At 55.0% G+C, this 20,615-nt stretch overlaps 1 protein-coding gene across 1 annotated transcript; it reads left to right on the top strand.

The window, feature by feature from the left end:
* The first annotated feature begins 402 nt into the window (after positions 1–402).
* TCF25 (TCF25 ribosome quality control complex subunit) lies at positions 403–19,048 on the top strand. The gene is made up of 18 exons (XM_065848541.2): positions 403–582; positions 1,632–1,799; positions 3,431–3,505; positions 5,454–5,578; positions 7,081–7,146; positions 8,279–8,361; positions 8,853–8,983; positions 11,456–11,558; positions 12,378–12,471; positions 13,505–13,597; positions 14,206–14,311; positions 14,700–14,859; positions 16,042–16,129; positions 16,659–16,817; positions 17,467–17,557; positions 17,849–17,928; positions 18,518–18,590; positions 18,795–19,048. The coding sequence occupies exons 1-18, from the start codon at positions 424–426 to the stop codon at positions 18,954–18,956; spliced, it is 2,016 nt and encodes a 671-aa protein (XP_065704613.1). The 5' UTR covers positions 403–423; the 3' UTR covers positions 18,957–19,048.
* The last annotated feature ends 1,567 nt before the right edge of the window (positions 19,049–20,615 follow it).

Genomic DNA, 20,615 nt, shown 5'->3' with positions numbered 1-20,615 from the left:
CACAGGACCCGTGGGAAAATCCCACCCCTTGTTCCCACGCACCCCCAAACCACCCCCTGCCCCGCCGTGTGTCCCCGTACCCACCCCAAGCTGTCCCTCTGGGCTGTCCCCCAGAGCCCCCGTCTCCGTGGGCCGTTCCCCACCGTAACCCCCGCGCAGGGACCGTGGGAAAGCGCCGGTGTCGCGCTCCCACCCCGAGACATATTTCACGCGCCGACCGCGCCGGGCGCGAAGCGGGTCCCGGATTCTGCTCAATGCGCCTGCGCAATAGGGCGAGGGAGAGGGCGCACGGAGGCGGGGCCCGCGCAGGCGTAGTGCTTGGGGCGGAGCGCGGAGCGGTGCAGGTACGCCAGCCAGCCGCACCAGCCACCGCGCGCAGGCGCAGGGGGCGGGGCGGCGCATGCGCAGTGTGAAGGGGGCTCCATGTCGCGACGGGCCGTGCGGCGGCTGCGGGGTGAGCAGCGGGGCCAGGAGCTGCTGGGCCTGGCCCACCTGGGCCTGGAGGGGCCGCCGCCATCCGCTGCCGCCGGGAGGGGACGCCGCGGGCCGGCTCGCACCGGTGTCAGCAACCGCTTCGAGCTGGTGAGTGGGTGACAGCGCTGAGGCCGGGGGGGACTCGACGTGACAGCGGCTGAGAGGGGGAACGGGTGGCAGTGGGTGGGGAGACAGCTAAGTTGACAGTGGGAGGGGACAGCTGGGGTGGCAGTGGCTGCTGGCCACAGCTGAGTTGGCAGTTATTGGGAGGGTGGGTGACTGACTGTGAGGGGGTGACTTTGGGGACAGTGACTGGGGGGCCTCGGGGGTGGCTGGAGGGAACAGGGGTGCTGTGACTGAGGGGGGTGACAGTGACCTGGGGTGGTGGCCGGGTGCGGTGATCGAGGTGATAGTTTGTGGCAGTTACTGGGGTGGGACTGAGGGGTTTGGGATGGTGGGTGACCATGGTGGGGTGAGCTGGGGGTAGGGAAGGGGGGAGCTGGGGTGACATGGTGGTGCAGGGAGGGCTTGAGGGGGCAGTAACTGGGACTGAACTGGGAGGGAGTTGGAGGGAGACCTGGGAAGGACTGAGTGGTCTGGGTCTGAATATCAGGGTGGTCAAACAATGGGTGAAACCAGTTTCAGGAACATTCCTACCACCTTCCCAGCCCTGCAAGATCCCAGTGCTGGAGGTTGGGGGTTGGATGGACCCTGGTGGTACAAATAGTCCTGCGATGACAGAACCTGGTCCTTCCTCCCCTGGCACCTTGACAAGCCCGAGCAGTTCCCTCACCTTCCCCAGCCTTGGAGGCTTCTCCCAAGGAAGAGCAGAGTCCAGATAGGGCCATGCCGTGTGGGGTACATGTCCTCATGGCACTGTACTCCCCTCTGGCAATTCAGTGGGTGTGGGGCTGTTCCAGGCACCCACTGGGTGACACGTTTTATATAAGGGGTCATCCCCTCATCCCTGTCCATCTGCTGGAGAAGCCATTTGGTCAGCTGAGCCCTGCGCTGCTTCTGCGATATTTCTCTCTTCCATTTGCAGGTGGGAATGGAATAGATCAAATCCCTGGGGAATTCTGTCCCTTGGGTGCAGGAGAGGGCAAAGTGCAGGCCCATGCCGGCTGTTTCTGCAGTTTGTCTGTCTGTTTGCGCAGATCCCTGCGGAGGAGTCGGAGGATGAGCCACCGTCCAGCGAGGAGCGAGCGGACGCTTGGCTTCACGAGCGGGATGCGACAGAAGGGAACAACGAGGTGGCTGTTGCTGAAGAGGCTGAACGCGACGGGCACAGAGATGGGGAGGAGGCAGAGCAGCCGGACCAAATGGTAGCTGAGCTACAGAGAGAAGATTTTCTGTCTGCCTGGCTCTGCATGTGCTGAGGAGCCCTGTGGTGACAGCACAGTGTGTTTCTTGTGCTGGGGTGTTGTTGGAGGCGGAGGCTGTGGCTGTGAGCCTGAGGGGAGGGACACGTGCAGGGAGCTTAAACCCAGGTGCTCGGGGCACCAGATGTGGAGGAATGAGCAGTTTGGTGCTGAGGGTTGGGTTTGTGCTCAGGATCTGGGGAGATTTTCTAGCCACAGAGGGGAGGTTTCTGGGGAAGACCTTGGGCTGAAGCCTTGTGAGCGCTGAGGGCAGGCGAGGAGTGCGGGGGAATCATCCCTGGGCTTCTGCAGCGGTGATTGCTGCTCTGCTCCTTCCCTATGTGATTAATTGTGCTCTGCGCCATACAGGGGGCTGGGCTGGTGGGTGAATACCCTGTGAAGCATTTGTTTTGGGGTAGATGATGTGAAGACTCCACACAATGTAAACCAGACACTGAACTTCTTCCCTGTAGTGTTTTGTTGTTGTTTTGTGTTCAGGTTCTCTCCTGTGGTCTGTGTCAGCCCAGAAGTGTCTCCTTGCAAAAGCACATAAGGAAAGGGCCACTTTAACAGTTTGTTGTTACAAGTCTGGCCTGTGTCTTGCTGGAAATGAGGGGCGTTGGGTCCCTGGCCTCACCCTTGGGGCTCAACGTTTGGGGGTGTCCCCTTGGGTTTGGTGCCAGGCGCTGTGGCCAGAGTAGCCAAAACCCCTGTCTGTGTGTGATCAGCTGTGCTGGTGGCCTCAGCCAGCCCAGGGCTTGAGAACACTCTGGATGTGCAGTGCAGGCTCTGCTTGGTTGGTCCCTCCGCAAGTGGTGGCTCCAGTGGGCCCTGTCTCGGTGAGTTTGCTGTGTGGGCACCACAGAGTTCACCTGCTGCTCCTCCCACAGCCTCCCAGGCAGAAATGGAGGAGCCCTTGGCAGGTGTCTCCCTGTGTCTGATAGAGCCAGATTGGGGCTGAGCCTTGCCCTGGATCTGAAATCAGCCCAGGAGCTGTGAGGTTGTTCTGGGAGCACTGTTACTCGCTGGGTTACCTGTGTCAATCCTGGAAATGTGTTTGTTCCCTCTCTGTGCCCTGGGAAGAGCCGGCGTGGGCACCAGTGTGCCTGTTGGGTCAGGGAATGCTGTGCAGCACCGTGAGCTGCAGCAGCTGTGTCGGCAGCGAGAGGAGCCCATGTCCCGTGGTGCTCTCGGCAGGTGTTTGTTTCTGTGACAGTCAGATGGGCTTATGAAACTGTCACTGCTCACTAGAAAGACAGAAATAAAGTGTGTTCTAGAGAGGGAAGGAGGGCTGAAATATTTCTTCTACACCTGGTATATCTAAACTGTTTGCTGCCTGATTCTGTAATCTCAGACATTGATAAGAAAGTCAGGAGAGATTTTACCCTTACATTTGCAAACCTTTGGTGCTTTCCTCCATTTTCTTCTTGTACCTTAATTTCCACTCACTGACAAATTTGAAAGGATGAATATTGGTTTCATTTAAGGGCCTTCCTGGCCTGCTGATCCATGCGGGAAACGCTCTTCTCCCCCATGGAGCTTCATCCCTGTGGTCGCTGGGTGTGCTCTGATAGCTTTTCCTTTTCTTTTTGCAGCCTTCGTTGAGTAACAAGCCACGAAAGAAAAAAAAGAAAAGGAAAACCAAGAAAACTTCAGCAGAGGAAACTCTGGTATGTCTGCCTTTGATCCCAGTTAGTGGTTGTGCTAATTTCTCCTTTGGATTGACAAAGTGGCTACTCTGAGCTAGCTGCAGAAAAGATTTTGAGGCAGAAATGCTTCTTTTTGCATTGTACTCGTTTAAAATTACGAAATGACATTAACAGTTTTTTGACTGTGGTCCTTCAGGCAGGAGGGACAAGCGCAGCTGTGCTGCAGATGCTTAGAGCCAAAATCCTCCCAGCGACATCTTCTTTCATCTCTGCTTTGAGGCTTTGCGTGGGAGGGGGTACCATGCGAGGGATTTTGCATTTTCATTATATTTTCCTTGCCCTACTTAGGTAGCTGCCGTGGTGTAACCCCCGCTGACAACGAAGCACCACGCAGCCGCTCGCTTACTTCCCCCCTGTGGGATGGGGCAGAGAATTGGAAGGGTAAAAGTGACAAAACTCATGGGTTGAGATAAAGACAGTTTAATAGGCAAAGCAAAAGCTGTGTGCCCAAGCAAAGCAAAACGAGGAATTAATTCACTGCTTCCCATCAGCGGGCAGGTGTTTAACTTCCAGGAAAGGTGAGCTCCATCCCTCGGCAGTGCAGCCAGGGAGGGGAGGGCCATTCTTTCTGAATAAGCTGTCCCCCCGCAAGCAGGCATGCTTGGAGTGAGAACTTTATCCAGAGTCTGTGTTTGTTGTGGATAAAACGGTGAGAGACAAATGTGTGTGCCCGAATATGCTTTATCTAGGTGAGCTAGACTAGGAGACCAAATGGATTGCAGTCTTTGGTCTTTTCATAGAAATAAAGTCCAAGTGGGAGGTAGTTTTCTGCCAAGGTTTAAGAGTCAGAACTGTTCACTTGGTAAGATCCTTGGCTGAAAATCCTGATGCACACAAGCGAGCCGTGACCCCAGTGTAGGTGCCGCCTCACCGGGAGTTCAGCAGGGTGAGCTCAGAGTGAGTTACCGAGGCAGAAAACCCATTGAAAGAGCCTCCTGTCTGAGAGTAATGAGCAGTAGGGTGATTTCTGCCAGCTGTAGGGAGACTCCGTGCCCACAACCAGGCAGTTAGATGTGCTGGGTGGAGATAATACCACCTTTGTTCAAACGCTTAAATGCGAAGCACACTCTGCGCTCATCACGGATCCACTCTGCACAGAGCGGCTATATTTAGCTGGAAAAGCGCTGTTCGCGTGTCGTGAATGGAATTCCGAGTTCCACCCACGTACATCGTGAGGAGGATGTGAAAGGGCTGCGTAAGAAATGCGTCACTTGCTATTTATGGGGAAAAATCGAGGAAAATCAGGGTAAAAGTGTTACACAACTGTTGAATGTGTGCTGGGGGACAGATTGTTTGGGTTGTTTGAAGATGTGGAAAGTGAGAGTGCGATGTGTTCAAGTTGGGTTAAAATCATGTGTATTTGATGTCTTATTACAAGGGTCTCAGCCGTAGCTTAGTGTTTCTGTGGAAAGCCATCAATGAAGAATGAAGGCTGATTATTGAAATATTTATGATTAAAATCAGCACCCCAACATTTCATGCTATTGTAGGGATTGTGGCATAAATAAACCAGAGCCAGGAGAGCGCAGGCCGGGTGGGCAGGGACAGACCAAATCCCAGGTGGCTCTTGCCTACGCAAGATCTATTCAGCTGGAGCATTTGGACTCGCAATGGTGTGAAGAGCAGCAGCTCAACAGTGCCTTGAGTGTGCAGGGAAGAGCAGCCTGCCCTTTTTGGGGCTGGTTGGGTGGGGAAGGCTGGCTCTGGGTGGGATTCCAAAGGGAACGAAGGGCGCTGGATGCAGAGCAAGTGGCCTTGGTAGGAGATGGTATGTGAGCACCCCGGGTGTGTGATGGGGGCTGCACTGATATCACACAGAGGCCAGAATGAGCCAAAGGGTGTGGGTGTGATCTCTGCGTGCCGTAGTGACTCACTCTGCAATAACTGCCCTGTCTGTGCCTATCTCAAGGAAGACAACGACCTGGAACACATCGATGGGCTACTGGAGAAGCCTGAGGACACCAACGGGCTGTCACAGAACAGCCAGAGCGGGGTGATTTCTGACAGCAAGCCTCTGCTCTATGTGGAGCACAGGTAGTACTCACTTCCTTCCCGGTTTTGGCCTTGGGTGCAACAGGGATGTCTGTTCCCCCAAGGAAGGAAGCTGGGAGCCTGCCAGCCTCATCTGTCCATGAATTCAGGAGCTGGCTTGGCCAGGGTTGTGGTGATGGTTGTGCACAGCCCTGTTTCTAACCATTGCTCGTAGAGCTGTGTTGGCTTTTGAGCAGTGGCTGCTGTTCTCTGCTGTCACACCTGGTTTGAGTGGGTGTCTGGACCAGCTTCACCTCCAGAGATGCCTTCCAGCCTCAACCACCTCGTGACGCTGCAGAAGAATCTCTACCCAGAACTCTGATACTTAAAGCTTTGCCATGGAACTGGCCTGGCCAGGTGATGGCCTGCAGACTGGCCTCAGGACAGCGTGTGCTGTCCCTCGAGGAGGCCAAGCGGTGCCAGGAACTAATGTCACCAGGAAAGCTGGTTAGACTTGTCTGACCTTCCCCACGTGTCACCATTGACAAAGGGGACTAAGCGCCAAGTGTGTCCAAGAGCCAGAGGATGAGTTTTCCTGATACTCGAGCCCTGTAATGTCTGGGTCTGTTGGGAGAAGGCCGGCTGGGGGGTCCGGCATGTTTTGGAGCCCTGATCTGGTGCAGATGCTAGCAGCTCTTTTCTGTTCCTGAAGAAAACGCTTAAAGTTGCAGCTGGGACAACTTAATGTGTCCAGGTTTTGAAACATCAAAGCTGAGTCTAGGCTGGTGGGTGCTTGGCACTAGCACAGCCTGTTCGGGGACACTTTGGTAAAGGCAGGAATGTTTTTTCTCTAGAGATGGTTTTAAACCTCACTGACATTTCTGGTCAAGGAAACATTATTCAGAAACCTTTGAGAGGTGAGGCATCTCCAGGTGGGTGAGGACTGGCAGTGCTGGAGCTCAGCCTTCTCACTCTCCCAGCCCTGCTCGCTGGCTGGCAGCGAGAAACCCCTCTCAAATACACCGCCCTTCTCTGGGCCAGGCAGCAGATCAAGAAAACCATAGGTGTTGTCATGACTCAGTACAAGATCTTTGTATTAAAAAAGTGTATTTTAATCCATGCTAGCTTGCACACAGGGATTACGGTGCTGGCCCCAAATCACAGGCTGCCAGTGCCAGACTGGGCAGCATGTACCTAGTGTTCTCCAGGCACATGAACCCGACTTGTGCCCTCCAGAGCAGCTCCTGCCCTGAGGTGTCCTGACTGAGGCCCCAGCTGCCTGGAGAGGGCAGCAGCAGTATTCCCGTGTTCCCCAGCTCCACACTGTTTGGTGCAGCACACAGAGGGGGGACACATCTGACTGATCAAGGTTTTCCGTGTTTTGACCATTTTTAGGCTCCTTTCAGCATGTTGTGTCGAGTCAATGGGGTGTGTGACAGCTCTGGGGCTTGGCCAGGGGCACCTGGAGGTACAGAACACTTGGCACTGATGGAAAAGACGTGAGTGTGACACTTTTGGCTGTGTTTAACTGACAGTAGCTTTTCTTTCTTGTTTCAACCTCTCAGAAACTTGAATCCAGAGAATGAGTTGAAGAGATACTTTGGGGCTCGCGCTGTTCTTGGTGATCAGAGGTTAGTTCAGAATTTAATATTAAACCCTTTCAAGATCTGTCCCTCCTTGGTGGGGCTTACTGAGCCCCCGGTGCCACACCTGGGCAGGGGACCTGGAACAGCCTGATGTAGTCGGGGTGTGTTACTCATGTAGGAGTCACTTTTTGGGACAGAAGAGTATTTTTTGTGATGCATGTACAGGAGGTGTAAGACTTCTCCAGACTTTTGCTAGCATTTGCTTTTTCTGCAGATTTCCCCATTCATTTACTGTCAAATGCGCTTCTAAAGCCCTTTCCCTCAAATTTGTAGAATGTGGGCTCTTCCCATTTATTTTTCTCCAGCATTTGTCATGTTTTGCTGTTCCAAAGTCACTGATATCTTACATAATGGACCCTGAATAATTCCCAGGGGGTCCCAAGCACTTGCCCAGGGAACCTCCTGCCCCTTGGGTGTGAGGTCTCTGTGCAGTCACCCATTGCTATGTGGTCAGTGTTCTCCAGAAATCCCCACTTCCACGAGCCGGTTGAAAAATGTATGTGTCAGAAGGGTATAAGCTTAGAGCAGTGACGGTGGAAGTGGAAACTTCCCTGAGAGAGACTGTGGGAGAATATTTAGTGCTCCAGAAAGAAGCAGCAGCCCCTTACTGTGGAATCATGACATTCATAGAGCAACCTTAATTTCTGAATTCCTCCTGCCCTGAACCAATACACAGGTTGCATTTGTTAGTACAACTTAAGCTCCATCCGTTGGCTTTCGAGGGCCCTGCTGGGCAGGGGGATGAGTCACAGGGATGTGGGGCTTGCTTAATTGGACCTGGGAAGCTACTTGAAGCAAAGAGGCAGCTGAGAACTTGGCAGGGGTAAAAACAGAGGAGCGAAGCCATTGAACTGGAAATGCTGGAGGCGCTGTCTGGCCCAAAGAGGAACAGCTGAAGTAGGGCAGAACCTGAGCCGAGCTATGTTGTGTCTCGAAGGCAAGCACGTTAAAGCTCTGAGCACAAGCTCCCTGTGGCAGGGCCGCCGCTGGGGAAGAAGATGGATCTCTCTTTATTTTCTCCCCACCCCGTCCCGAATCATCCTTTTTCTGGCTTGTTGTAGCCCTCCTCACCCTGTCAGTTCAGAGGAACCGTGACCTGTTGTGTTTATTTCCCCAGACCAAGACAGCGGCAGCACCAGCACGTCCGCAGCACGTGGCTGACGACTCCCAAGAACACCTGGCCACGCTACAGCAGGACAGGTGAGGCTTTCGGTGCCACTGAAGCACTGCGCAGCCCACGGGGGACACGTCAGTCCCATGCCCACGTTGGCACAGGTGGCTGCTCCTGCCAGAGCCTTGGAAATCCGAGCTGCATTGATCTGCTACCAGGCCCAGGCTTCACACTGGCTGTTGAGGAAGGGAATTGCTCATCAGCTGGTGGAAATACCTCTGTTCTCAGGACGGAGAGCTCTGTTGTATTGTGTCTGAGGTTTTTTTTACACTTCTTGGAGACAGCAGGTGATGAGTACCTCCCTTCTTAACAACAGTAGTGCTGGATAATGTGAAATATCTGTGGGGAGAACAAGCTGCCTCGGCTCCTCGGGTGGGTTTTGGATTTTGACTCACGAAAGGAGTTAAATTCTCTGGGAGTTTTTGCAAACACACATGGCTTTGGAGCCAATGATGTGAATGAGCTAAGAAATGGAAGAGCTTCCTCACGGCTACAATACCTATGTCTGTCCCCTCTCCAGGTATGTCCATGGAGCTGCTGGAGACCAGGCGGGGAGTGCAATACTTTGCCTTCAAGCACCATCACAAGTACCAGCAACTGCAGTTCAAGTTCCTGGAGGCTGTTGAGTCCATGAACCTCAACAACATTGTGGTATGTTGGGAAATGGTTTTTCCCCTCCTGCATTCTGGCAGCCCCTTTCTCAGGGGAGGAGGTGGGCTGGTGCATCCCAGGGCCTATTTTTTCTCGCTCTCATTTTGAGCAGCAAAAACCCATGCCCTCTCTGTGTGGGGCAAGGCAACAGTGCGTGCTGAGCTCTGCTGTCACTGTATTCATAAAATGTGACCACCTTGGTGCAAATTGGTGGCCAAGCCTTGGTGGCTCTGCCCAAGCGCATCCCAGTAGCCGTCTGGAGAGGTGGCGGCAGGAGCTGAGCGTTTGGCTGGAGAGAAAGGAATAAAGCTCCCTTGTCTCAGCTCTTCAGCTGGGAAAGGAAAAATATTGTATAAACCCATCTTTAAATGAGAAGCTAAACTAACAGCTGGTCTATTTATAAACTCTTGCATGAATGAAAAATGTGTCTTTTCCTGGTATTTCAGCAGAGCAATCTTTGTGTTAAAAGTTCTTCATGCGTGTCCAAGCTCATTAAACTGTATGGTAACATTTATAGTTTGTAGTGATAAGCAACAGGAAAATTGCTCTGCACCATACTGAACTATAATTGAGATATTTTTGCTCTGAAAACTCTGGCCACATGAGCTCAAGTATATGCCCCAGGCAAGTTTCTTAAAGAGGTCATTGTCTGCTAAATAGTTTACTTCCTTCTGCTTTCCCACCCTCTGCTCACAGCCGCTGCTCCCTCCAGCTCCTCAGTTCTGCCACGGATGTAACTGAGGGATTCGCAGTAAATGATGCCAAGTAATTCCCGTGCAGCAGCGATCACCTGAGACCTGGTGTCCCTTGGACATGGTCTCACCAGGCTGGGCTGAGCGGGATGGGTTTTCTGCGGTACATTTTAGTCTTTATGCTCTGTCTCTGTTAAGTGTGCCTGGCTACGTTTGAAGATATTTCTACAACTTTATTCTTTGGATTTTTTGTTAAAGGTAAAATCTAACAGGGTTTGCTGATGCCAGAAGTATTTCAAACCCCCAACCAGTTGATCTGTGACACCCCAGTTTCACGTAGCTGGATGCCTGGTCAGCTTGGCTGCTGTGGTTCCAGTGTGCAAAACAGGAGTTTTTGGGGGGTCCTGCCCAGTGAGTGTTTTTCTGCTCTTGCCAGTGGGTTAAGAGGGTTTTGTGGTGAAGTTGTAAGTGTGTGAAGAGCATTTTTCCCATCGCAGTGACCATAGATGCTCCATCTCTGCCAAAAACAAGGACTAGAAAGGAACTTTGAGCAAGGACAGAGTAAAACATCAGTAAGTGGCACCAAGGCAAAGGCGTGGGGCTGGGGCAGCCCAGGACGTGGAAGTTTTGTACTGTAGGTGGGCACGCTGGCTGCTCCCTGCAAATGTGCAGCTTCTGGAGCTCGTGAAGCGTGTGTTTTCAGTTTGGGGGGCAAAAAAAAAAAAAAAACAACCAAAATTAGACTCTGAGGAAATCTGAAGTACTTGCAGTATTTTCATGTGGAAATGGAATTTTAGGTACTTGGAAAAAGTAGCTCATTTATAATATAGTGAATGCAGAGGTTCTTGAGGTGCAGCTAAACTTCTGTTCTGAAGCCTGGAAAAAAATGTTTTTAATCCATTACCATTCAGGAGCTGGATTCTGAAATAATAATAGATATGTCCAAATGTCCTCAGTACCCAGAGCAAGCAAAACCCCAATTGAGTGCTCAGAATTGTTAAGAGATACAGAATAAAACAAAAAATGTAATCATACCTCCTGCCTGCATCTTGACTATTGTGTGTAGAGCTGGGCCCTCACCCTGAGTAGATGTGGTGGAGCCAGGGAGGTTCAGAAGAGGGCAGGAGGGATGATCAAAGGCCCAGCACGGGCTCTATGCTGGAAAAGTTGGGTCGGCTGGGAGAGAGGAGCCTGGGGGAGACTGCGATCAGGGGCTCAGATCCTGCCTGGGATGGGGGAGATCTCCCCAGTGTCCTTCCCAATACGGGAGTGAAGCTGGTGAGTTGGGATTAAATCAGGTTCTTTTCAGCGGTGGGTTTCTGTATCGCAGAGCTGGGCTGCTGGAAAGGTGCCTGGGTCAGTAGGTGAACAAATTCCCGGGAGGAGACACCATTGACAGCAGTTTTGGCAGTGGGGGTCCCCAAACCCCTGAAGTTTGGCAGCTCGAAGTGAGCTGTGAGCCATCCCACTTGCCCGGCTTTGTGCTGCCTTCCTCAGGCATCTCCTTTTGCAGACAGGGTGCGATGGAGCTCTGCTTGGACCCAGTGTGGCTGTTCTTGGGTTCTTTAGTCCATAGTTTGAGCCTTTCACGTGAGAATGTGTCCCCAGCCTGAGCACCAGCCTTCTGACAGTGCGGAACAGGAGTTGTCACCCTCAGACAGCCCCTCTTGGGGTATTTGCCTCCCCGCCACGCTGGCTGGGTTTGCCTTGTGAGCAGAGTGAGTGCAGGAGGAACCTGTGATTTGTGCTGTCGTGTAATGAAGCTCCTGTTCCCCTGCAGATGCTGCTCGAAGCGCTGGACCCGTACCACGTGGACTCGCTCCTGCAGCTCAGCGACGTGTGCCGCATGCGGGAGGACCATGAAATGGCCCGGGATTTCATAGGTAAGAGCTGAAGGGAGCAAGTGTCCTGGCGTGAATTAGTAACCAAGGGTTTTTGGTTCCGTTTGGTTTTGTTTCAGTGGAGAAGCGGCAAACCAGAAGTGTTGGTTTGGCTCCTGGTCTGCAGCTCTGGGCCGTGAGCACTCGGCGTTATGCAATCCTACAGACCAGCAGCTTTTGCTGGAGGCTTTTAAATAGAGCCGGACCTGCTTGTCTGAGGCAAAGCACATCAGCATTCACCCTCAAAATGAACAGAAAGATTGTCTAGATATGGAAGTCTCAGCTGCAGATGGCCCTTGCAGGATGAGGGGCTGATTGAGCAGCTCGCAGACCATGCAGTGCAGCGGGGCTGCTGCAGGCAGCCTGTGGTTCTGCTGGGAGCTGCACCCCCAGGCCAGTCCGCGCTCCCCGGGGAGGTGGCTGCGGTCCTGGGTGTCTGAGCTGCGCTGTTGGGGAACAAGGGCACATGCTCTCCAGCGTGACAGGAGGGGCGAGAGGTGAAGTCAGGACAGGATCTTTGGCTTCCCCATGTGGAGATAGTTGTGGCTGTCACAGCCTCAGTCCCAGAGCCCCTCCAGGAGTTATTTTTACAATGCCTGCAGAAGGGAGCCAGGCTTGCTTCCCTGGATGTCTGCTGGAACCATGTCCTCTGAAGTAGCTTTGTGCCTCGCTAGACTGTGAACAAGTGTATTTGGTGGTCTATGGGCACCAGAACTCTCAATTTTTGTCTTCTGGGCTAAGTCAGCTGCCATTTTGTGAGCGGTGGGACAGCACAGGAGGCTAGGGTGGTGGCTGCCCTGACACTGTCCTTGCTGTCTGCAGAGCAGGCGCTCTACAGCATGGAGTGCACCTTCCACCCTGTCTTCAGCCTCACCAGCGGGACCTGCAGGCTGGATTACCGCCGGCCGGAGAACAGGTAGGCAGCGCTGGCCTGCCCAGAGCCGTGGCGGCACATCCTGACCTACTTGAGACACCAAGACCCAGATTCAGTGTCTGCTGCATCATGACCGGTGGCACAGGGACCTTGAAATGTCCCTCTCTGTGGAAACAGGCTTGGCAGCTGGTGGCCATACCCCTCAGCGAGGCAGCAGTAGGGCTCCTCAGATGGGTGCTAGGGTACAGGCAGCTCTTGCACTGAGGTTTCTTTGCAAAACATCCTCTTTCCTGACAGCTTCCTTATCAGAGCATTAACTGTTTCTCCCCATCACATCCTTCTCCTGCAGTTAGTATCCCTTAGCCCAAAGTGGCCCTTATTTTGGTCACAATACTCACTTTGTGTTTACGGCTCTGCTTGGTCACTTGTGTGCTGCCTGCCCAGCCTTCGTCCTCAGTGCTCGCTCTGCTCCTGGCCCAGCTCTTTATGTAACGACAGCTCTGCAGCTGCGAGGAAAGGTGACTTTATTCTGGGAATTTTCCACTCAGCTGACCCAAGTCATCCCTCCCAAACTGCTGTACCTGGAGCTTGCTCACATTTCCAGTCCTTGCTCACTGCCAAGCTTCGTGCCGTCTGGGACCTGAGCACTGTAATCTATATCTCACCCGGTTTGGCTGTTAGTCCTCCCCCCACCATGCACATTGTGCACGTGCTGTGTCACTGACCCCACGAGGCTGGGACGAGGCAGGATGCAAACCCTGGGGATTTACTCATTTCTGTTCTCCTGAGTTGGCTGCTCTGTGAGAGCACAAGGCTGTGGGGCCCTGGGCAGCAGGGATGGAGCAGACTGAGGGTTTTCTGTCCCTGTACTTGAACAAAGAGATTAAATAAAACAAGCGATGTAAGGTGGGGGATCTGTGCCCCCCTGTACTGCACTGGGCTGGGTTCCCTGCACCCCACGGGCTGCACAGCAGCACTGATGCTTGAGGAATTGGGGCTGACCGTGGGTCGCCGTTGGCATGAGGTGCTTCTCTCCAAATCTGGCTTCTAACGTGTGCTGCTGTTCCCCATGCAGGTCCTTCTTCCTGGCTCTCTTCAAGCACCTGATGTTCCTGGAGAAGAGAGGTTGTCCCCGGACAGCCCTGGAGTTCTGCAAGCTGATCCTGAGGTCGGTGTCCCCGCCGAGCGCTGTGCTGCAGGATGGGGCATCTCAGGCTTGGTGGAAGGGGTTCGAACAGTGCACCCAGCCTAACCCAGGAGGACAGAAACCCCCCCAGGTGTCCTGCTGCTCTGAGTCTCAGCACGGGATTATTTCCACTCCTTACAGACACACTGTCACAGGGCAGTTGTGAGCACACACTCATGTCTGTGGTGCTGCTCTGGAGAGAGGTGACTGTTGAGGAGGAGGCTGAACCAGCTGGGACCAGGGTGGCCCTGGCTCTCGGCTACTGAGCCATGAGCCCGGCAGGTCCGCAGAGCCCAGAGTCTCTGCAGAGCAAACATCCGATGGTGGCTTCAGGCTGCTTGGTGTGTGGCCACTGATCCTCCTCCCGGGTGATGACACAGGGACTGTCACCCCTCTGCAGGGACACAGACCAGGCAGCATGTGTCACCATCATCCTGGCCATGCAGGAACAATCGTGTTCCCATTACCTGCGCTGATTAAGTCACGGGAGCTCTTGGTGTGCTGGTGGGACCATCTTGTTTGACTTATAAATGAGGGCAGCTACTTCTTCAGCTTTTGTGAGACTGATTTTCTTTCCTTTCCCTCTGAAGCCTCGATCCAGACAATGACCCGCTGTGTATGCTGCTGCTGATTGATTTTCTGTCCCTCCGAGCCAGAGAATACACCTTCCTGACCCGCATGTTCCAGGAGTGGGAGGTGAGTTTGCAACAGGCATCCCCAGTGAGATGGGGGAGAGCTGGTTCCTGGGGCTCCCCCCTGGGCTGGGCTGGAGGGGGCTGCTGGGCCAGGGAACAGGAGGTTTTCATAGCCAGCCTAACCCTTTGGGGGCTGTCTCGTGGCCAGGTTGGCATCCCAAAATCATTGGAATGACCTGTTAAGGCTCAGGGTGTTTGTTCTTGTAATCCTGGTACCCTACAAACAATTGTACAACTCAAAAGCGCTTACTCAGCGGTGGGGGCACCAAGCCAGCAGCTGGCAAGTACTTAAATCCAGGAAGAAACCTCCCCCTGTGTGCAGCCCAGCCACATCGAGATTGTTCTGCACAGCATCATTTCTGGGTAAATCTATCTCTCTGATCCTGCAGAGTCACCGGAATTTGTCCCAGCTGCCCAATTTTGCCTTCTCGGTGCCACTGGCCTATTTCTTCCTGAGCCAACAGGAGGAGCGCTCGGAGCTGGAGCTCAGCCAGGCCCAGGAGAGAGCCGCCCAGCTCATCCAGCTAGCCTTGATCATGTTCCCAAGCGGTAAGTCTGTCCCCACCGGTACGTCCATCCCTGCAGGCTTTGTCCCCGTCTCCATCGGTGAGAGCACAGGCTGGTTCCAATCAGGTTCATGCAGAGGCATCACTTTTGCAAATGGTATTTGCCTCCGTCCACGGGAACCCTGACTCAGAGGGTGAGGCAGGTGGGCAGGTGCTGCTGTGTGTGTGTCTGTGGGGTGGTTCTGGGGTGGTTCAGCCGTCCCGCACCACGGCAGGGCTGGCGAAGGAGCGGCGGAACCAGGCAGGGTCTCCACAGCCATGAGCCCTCCATCTAGAATCATACAATGTCCCGATTTGGAAGAACTCCACAAGGATCATCAAGTCAAACTCCTGTCCGTTCACAGACAACCCCAAAATTCACACCATCTGTCTGAGGGTGTTGGCCAATTGCTTCTTGAACACTGTCAGGCTTGGGGCTGTGACACCTCCCTGGGGAGCCTTTTGCAGTGTGCGGCACCCTCTGGGTGAAGAACCTTTTCCTCATGGCCAAGCTTAAACCTCCACTGGCATACCAGGCCGAGTTCAGCTCTGCTCTCCTGCTGCACACCGCCCTCAGAGCCCTACATTGGGGATGGTCATGGAAGTTCAAGGAGGGTGAGAACCAGAGCCTTGGAACAGGACAACGTTTCTCCCCTGGGTTTCCCAGCCCACAGACAGCGAGTCTCCCCCAGCTTTCCTTCCGAGGCCTTGCTCTGCTTCTTCTGGGTGCCCAGTGCTCCTGCTTTCATCCTGCGGTGCTGACAGCCATGAAAGCAGATCCACGGCCCCACCGGGCCTGCGGCATACCTGTCCTCACAGGCAGGAATAACCAGCTCTCCAGCAGAGCTTTAGTTTGTGTTGGCTGAAACCATCCTTGCTGCTGCTTCTTGTGGTGACTGAAGTAAACTCCTTGTTCAAGTTCAAAGACCAGCAACAGAGTGCAGTAAATTGCACTTTGTTTCACTGTGGGGGGGGACAGGGAAAGCATTTTTGTTTGGTTTTATTTGCTTTGGATCTGTTTCCACCATCCATGTGGAGATCAAAATGCAGCACAACCCTCAGCAGTACACTCGCACCCTCCTGGTGTGGGTTTGGCACCCGGTGGGGTACTGGCCCTGGGACGAGGCTGTCTATCGATTGTTCCATGATCCTCCTCGCAAGTGAACTCTCTGGCTTTCTCCTGCAGTTCTTATGCCGTTGCTGGATCACTGTGGTGTGCAGCCTGACACCAGGGTCACGTCCCATTCCTTTTTTGGGCTGAATGCTCAGATAAGGTAAGCCCTGGAGATGTTCCCAGTAAAGAGAAGGAATCGATATTGCCAGTAGCGGGGCTTTTACTTGTTCAGGCTACTAATGGAGTGACAAAGCTGCGGAGGAGACTATTTGGTTTTCCTGAGTAGGCTGTTAGATGTTTTGATAATAGATTCCCATAATGGCCACCAGATAAAGCTAATGCAGCTGCCTCACCTTAATGCAGATGGGTCAGAAGTTCATACTGGAGCTGTTGGTACATGTAGTCAGAGAATGATGTGTGCGTGCTCTCGGGGCATGCTGTCTCCTGCCAGTCTGCGTTTCCCCAACACGTGGTCATCAAACACGCGAACCGTCTCCCCCTCAGGTCAACTCAGCGTTGACTTTCATCTCATGGCTATGCTTATCCCAAAATAGGTGGAGACAGAAAAACTAGTGAAGATAGATGGAAATAGCAAGCCAGGGAGCTCACAATTCTGCTCCCTGTGTTCTCACACCAAAGTGCGGTGCAGAAGGGGCAAGAGTGTCCTGAGTAACAACTGTCCCCCACAGCCAGCCCCCCGCCCTGACCCAGCTGACGTCCCTCTATGTGGAACGGACCCACTCACTGTGGAAGGACCCGGCTGTCATGGCGTGGCTGGAGACCCACGTCCACGAGGTGCTGCGCAAGGTGGACGCCCGGGACCCGCTGGTGCAGGAGGCGGAGCACAAGTGAGCGTGGCAGCAGGGGCGAGCGGCTCTTGTGCCGAGCCTGGGGGCTGAAACACAGGGACAGAGCAGGCGAGGGTTCTGCGGATGGTGGGGGGCTCTGCACTGGGCTGTGACGGTGCTGGGGCTGGTGCAGAGCCCCCCGCTGCTGATCTGGTGGGGCTGCTGACACCAATGGCACACTGCAGGGCCAGGAAGGCAGAGGTTCTTCTTGCCAACTTTGCACAAGTGTGGGTGAAGAGCTCCAACGTGTGCTTTCTGGGGAGGGAGTGTGCTCTGCACTGGCATCCCCCAGCCCCAGAAATCGCCCAGGAGGGTGGAGGGGCTGCTGAAACACCTTCCAGCCCTGAGGGGCAGGTGGGAGAGGAGTTGGGTGAGATCGTAAACCAGAGTTAGTCTGCTCTGCTGGCCTGCAGAGGAACAGGGCCAGTGAGAGATCTGTGCTATGTCCCTGGGCTGTTCTGCTCTTCCCTCTGGGCTCAGCAGCTGCCAGGTGACTTTGGCTTCACTGTGGGCCAGCTCTGTCCGATCCGGCATGTCCCAGAGCCAGGGCTGGAGCTGATGCAGCTGGAGAAGCAGAACTGCGCAGCTGGCCATGCTGAGCCGTGCTGAGCTGTGCTAGGTGCTATCTGCTGTCACCTCCCCGCTCTAGGAGGAAGACGCGGTACCAGAGTGCACCCAGGAACATCTACCGGCACATCGTCCTGTCGGAGGTGAAGGAGGCCATGGCAGCGCTGCCACTGGTGAGGGACACTGATGGGGCACAGGCAGTGGTGGCACTCACATCCCTGCTGTGTGTGTGACACTGGGCACGTCTTAAGCTGCAGCCACCAGCAAAAAACATCCGCCTGAGCTGGACATGTCCTCCCTGCGTGCATGGCTTCCCAGGGTGGCACACGGGCAGGCGGACTCAGCTGCTGCCCGACTCTGTTGCACTCCCTGAGACTAAGGGCTGTCCTGCTGCTCTGACTGTCACTGTGCCCTGTGTCTGCTTCTGCTGGCGCCACCTTCACCCGTCTTCTCCTCACCCGCAGGAGGTGACCTCGCAGCCAGTGATGGGACACGACCCCCTGCCCCCTCTGGACTCCATCATCTCCTACACCAGACCAGAAAGGTACCTTCTCCACCCCTTGTTTCTGTGCCAGCACGTTCCCAATGCACCCTCAGCCCCCGCCAGCATGCCCCTGGGTGCTGGGAGCTGCATCCTCCTCCTCCTCGCGGAGAAAGAGCCGCCCGGCCTGTGGTGCTTGCCGACGGGCAGAGCACGCAGGCAGGACTGGTCCTGCCACTCTGCCTTGGTGGCCACTGGCAAAGATGGTGGCTGCTCACAGCCATTGAGGCAGAGGCCACTGAAAAATGTTGGCTTTCCTTAACTGAGCTGGTTTGGGGACAGTGCAGGTTTAAGCACAGCCAGCTGTGGTGCGCACAGACCATGCAGGTGGAGCCCATGTGGGGTTTGTGTGCTGACCCAGCTCAGAGCAAATACGGCAGGGCTTTTGGTGAGTGCCGGGCCCTGCGACTGGCAACTGCTGCCTGCCCAGGTGATAAATCCCCGTGAATCCACTGGTGTCTGCTGCAGGGTGGCTCGAACATGTGAGTCCGCGCAGCCTGGGTCCCTCCGATATCTCTGTGCTGTCCCAGCTCTGGCGAGAGGTCGAGTCCCGAGCTGTCCCTGTAACCCTGCTGTGACTTGTGTCTTTCAGAACGAATCCGCCATCCAGTGAAAACACTTTATCTCTCTTCTTCCGATCGCTGTTGCCAAATTTTAACATGCAGGTATGTGCCGTCAGCTGCCGCAGGCAGATTGGAGCACACGCTGCTGTCGGTACGCTGTTTTTCCCGCAAAGGGAGCGGCTCTTGGCGTGTGCAGCGTGGCAACGTCAGGTTGCAGAGCAGCCTGCTGCTTTTTGGTGAGCGGCCCTGTGTCCGTCCCTGCGGTGCAGGCAGCTGCCCGCCCGCCCCAGCGCTGCTGTCTTGCAGGAGGACATCAGGCACGATGGGGAGGAGGAGGCTGGAGCGGGGCAGGACCTCAACCAGGGGGTGAACAGGCTGATGGCAGCCATGCGGGACATGCTGGTGAACATCCAGTTCCAGGAGCCCCCCCGAGACGACAATCCTGAAGGCGACGGGGACTGGGACTGAGCCAAGAGCGCGTGTCTTCCTCCCACCTTCCCCAAACCCTCTGTAATCACCCCCAACTTGTGTCACCCTCCAATAAAGTCACACAAACCTCAGGCACCTGCTCTTGCTGTGGGGAATGGGCTCTGGTGGGGGAGGCTGCCACCACAGGCACCTTCTGTGGCTCTCGGTGTGGGGCGAGGACAGTCTGAGCATGGCAGAGCTAATCTACAGCAGCTGTCCCTCAGCCTCAGCCCAGCTTAGTCCCCCCTGGGCCCCCCCATGCACATTTGCTGCCCTGGCCCCTGCCTGCTCATCTCCTGCCTCTTGTGTTTAATGTCTGGGGTGGTTTCTCACCCTCTCCTGCAGCTGAAACCCCCTTCCTTCCACAAAACACCCCGAGCCCTGACAGCACTGAGCCTTCCAGCTTGCTGATGGAGGGTTTGGGGTGTGGTGCTGTCCCTGGGGGTGCAGTGGGTCCCTACGGGTGCAGTGCTGTCCCTGGGGGTGCAGTGAGTCCCTATGGGTGCAGAGAACCACACTGTGATCTGGCTGGGGCTTCCTAGGAGGTGCAACTCTCCCTGCGCTAGTAGAGAGGTGCAGGGAGCGGCTCTTCTTATGCCGCAGCTGTTTGATGGTGCAGGGAGCACAAAGGATCCCCCCCTCATTGTTTTTTCCCCCTCTTTGGTTTTTTTTCCCCCTTTCCCCCCCCCGCTTCTTTCCCCACCGTGACACAGGGACACAGCAATGCAGAGCCAAGAATAAGGTCAACTGCACTCAAACCCGCAAACGCTTTTCCTTTTTTTGCTGTGTAACGGTGTCGATGTGGCTCTTAATGCTGAGCCAGGCTGCACTGCCCGGAATAAGTCCTCCCCCTTTTTGCAAATCCTCCTGCGTCCTCTCCCCTGGGTGATGGTGAGGATGGGGCCAGGGGGGCTGGGCTCAGGCCATCCCCCCCAACCTGGGAACCCCGTTCCTTGTGCTCACATCGATTGGATTTGCAGACTCGGCATTTTCTAGCCCGGCTTTCAAAGCTTCTGTTGATAAAGCTAAAAATTCACAGCACGTCCCGGCGGGAGCAGCAGCTGGGAAGTGGGGGGAGCCGGTGGCTGTTGGTCCGGACTTCCCTCCACAGCCTGTGTTTTCCTGGGGGTGAGCGGTGTTCTGCCGTTCCCCGTGGGCACCGGGGCTGTGTGTGCACCAGCTGGACGTGCAGCACACGTGAGCTGCAGCTCCCCGAGCCCCCGCTCCCAGCTGAGCTGACTCCGGCCATGCCGAACCGTGGGGTGCTCTGTGCCGCGGGGAAGGGCTGCCCCAGCAAGGAGCGGAAGCAGCCAGTGGGAGCAACTGCAGGATCGGCCTTTTCATGCGGCTGTGAATGGCTCTTTGGCAGCCGAGCAGCTCCAGGCATCAACACCAACTGAAGGCACATGACAGTCAGATGGGTCCTGTGTCCCCCCAGCCTGCCCGGGCTCCCTCCAGCACTGGACTGTGCTGGGGCACGGGCACAGCATTGTGTTTAATCCTGTCTTTGTCAACCCCCATCAGACTCATCGACCTCCTTGCGGTAAAACACTGTTCCTGGAGCTGGGCCAGGCAAGGCCGATGGTGCTGTCAGGGGGACAGGGCTCTCGGCCCATGCACGGGGCTCGGAGGGGTAGTAGCTCCTGCAGTTAGGAGGAT

The sequence above is a fragment of the Patagioenas fasciata genome, chromosome 13, assembly GCF_037038585.1.
Source record: "Patagioenas fasciata isolate bPatFas1 chromosome 13, bPatFas1.hap1, whole genome shotgun sequence".
NCBI classification, from domain to species: Eukaryota; Metazoa; Chordata; class Aves; order Columbiformes; family Columbidae; genus Patagioenas; species Patagioenas fasciata.
This window is presented reverse-complemented; position numbering and strand designations above follow the sequence as displayed.

What these genes read in the sequence shown, in the direction of transcription:
- TCF25 (XM_065848541.2), top strand. Translation starts at nt 424, where the DNA reads ATGTCGCGACGGGCCGTGCGGCGGCTGCGGGGTGAGCAGCGGGGCCAG. An exon ending in TCAGCAACCGCTTCGAGCTG is followed by an intron (nt 583 to 1,631) that starts GTGAGTGGGTGA and finishes CTGTTTGCGCAG; the next exon opens with ATCCCTGCGGAGGAGTCGGA. An exon ending in TACCGCCGGCCGGAGAACAG is followed by an intron (nt 12,472 to 13,504) that starts GTAGGCAGCGCT and finishes TTCCCCATGCAG; the next exon opens with GTCCTTCTTCCTGGCTCTCT.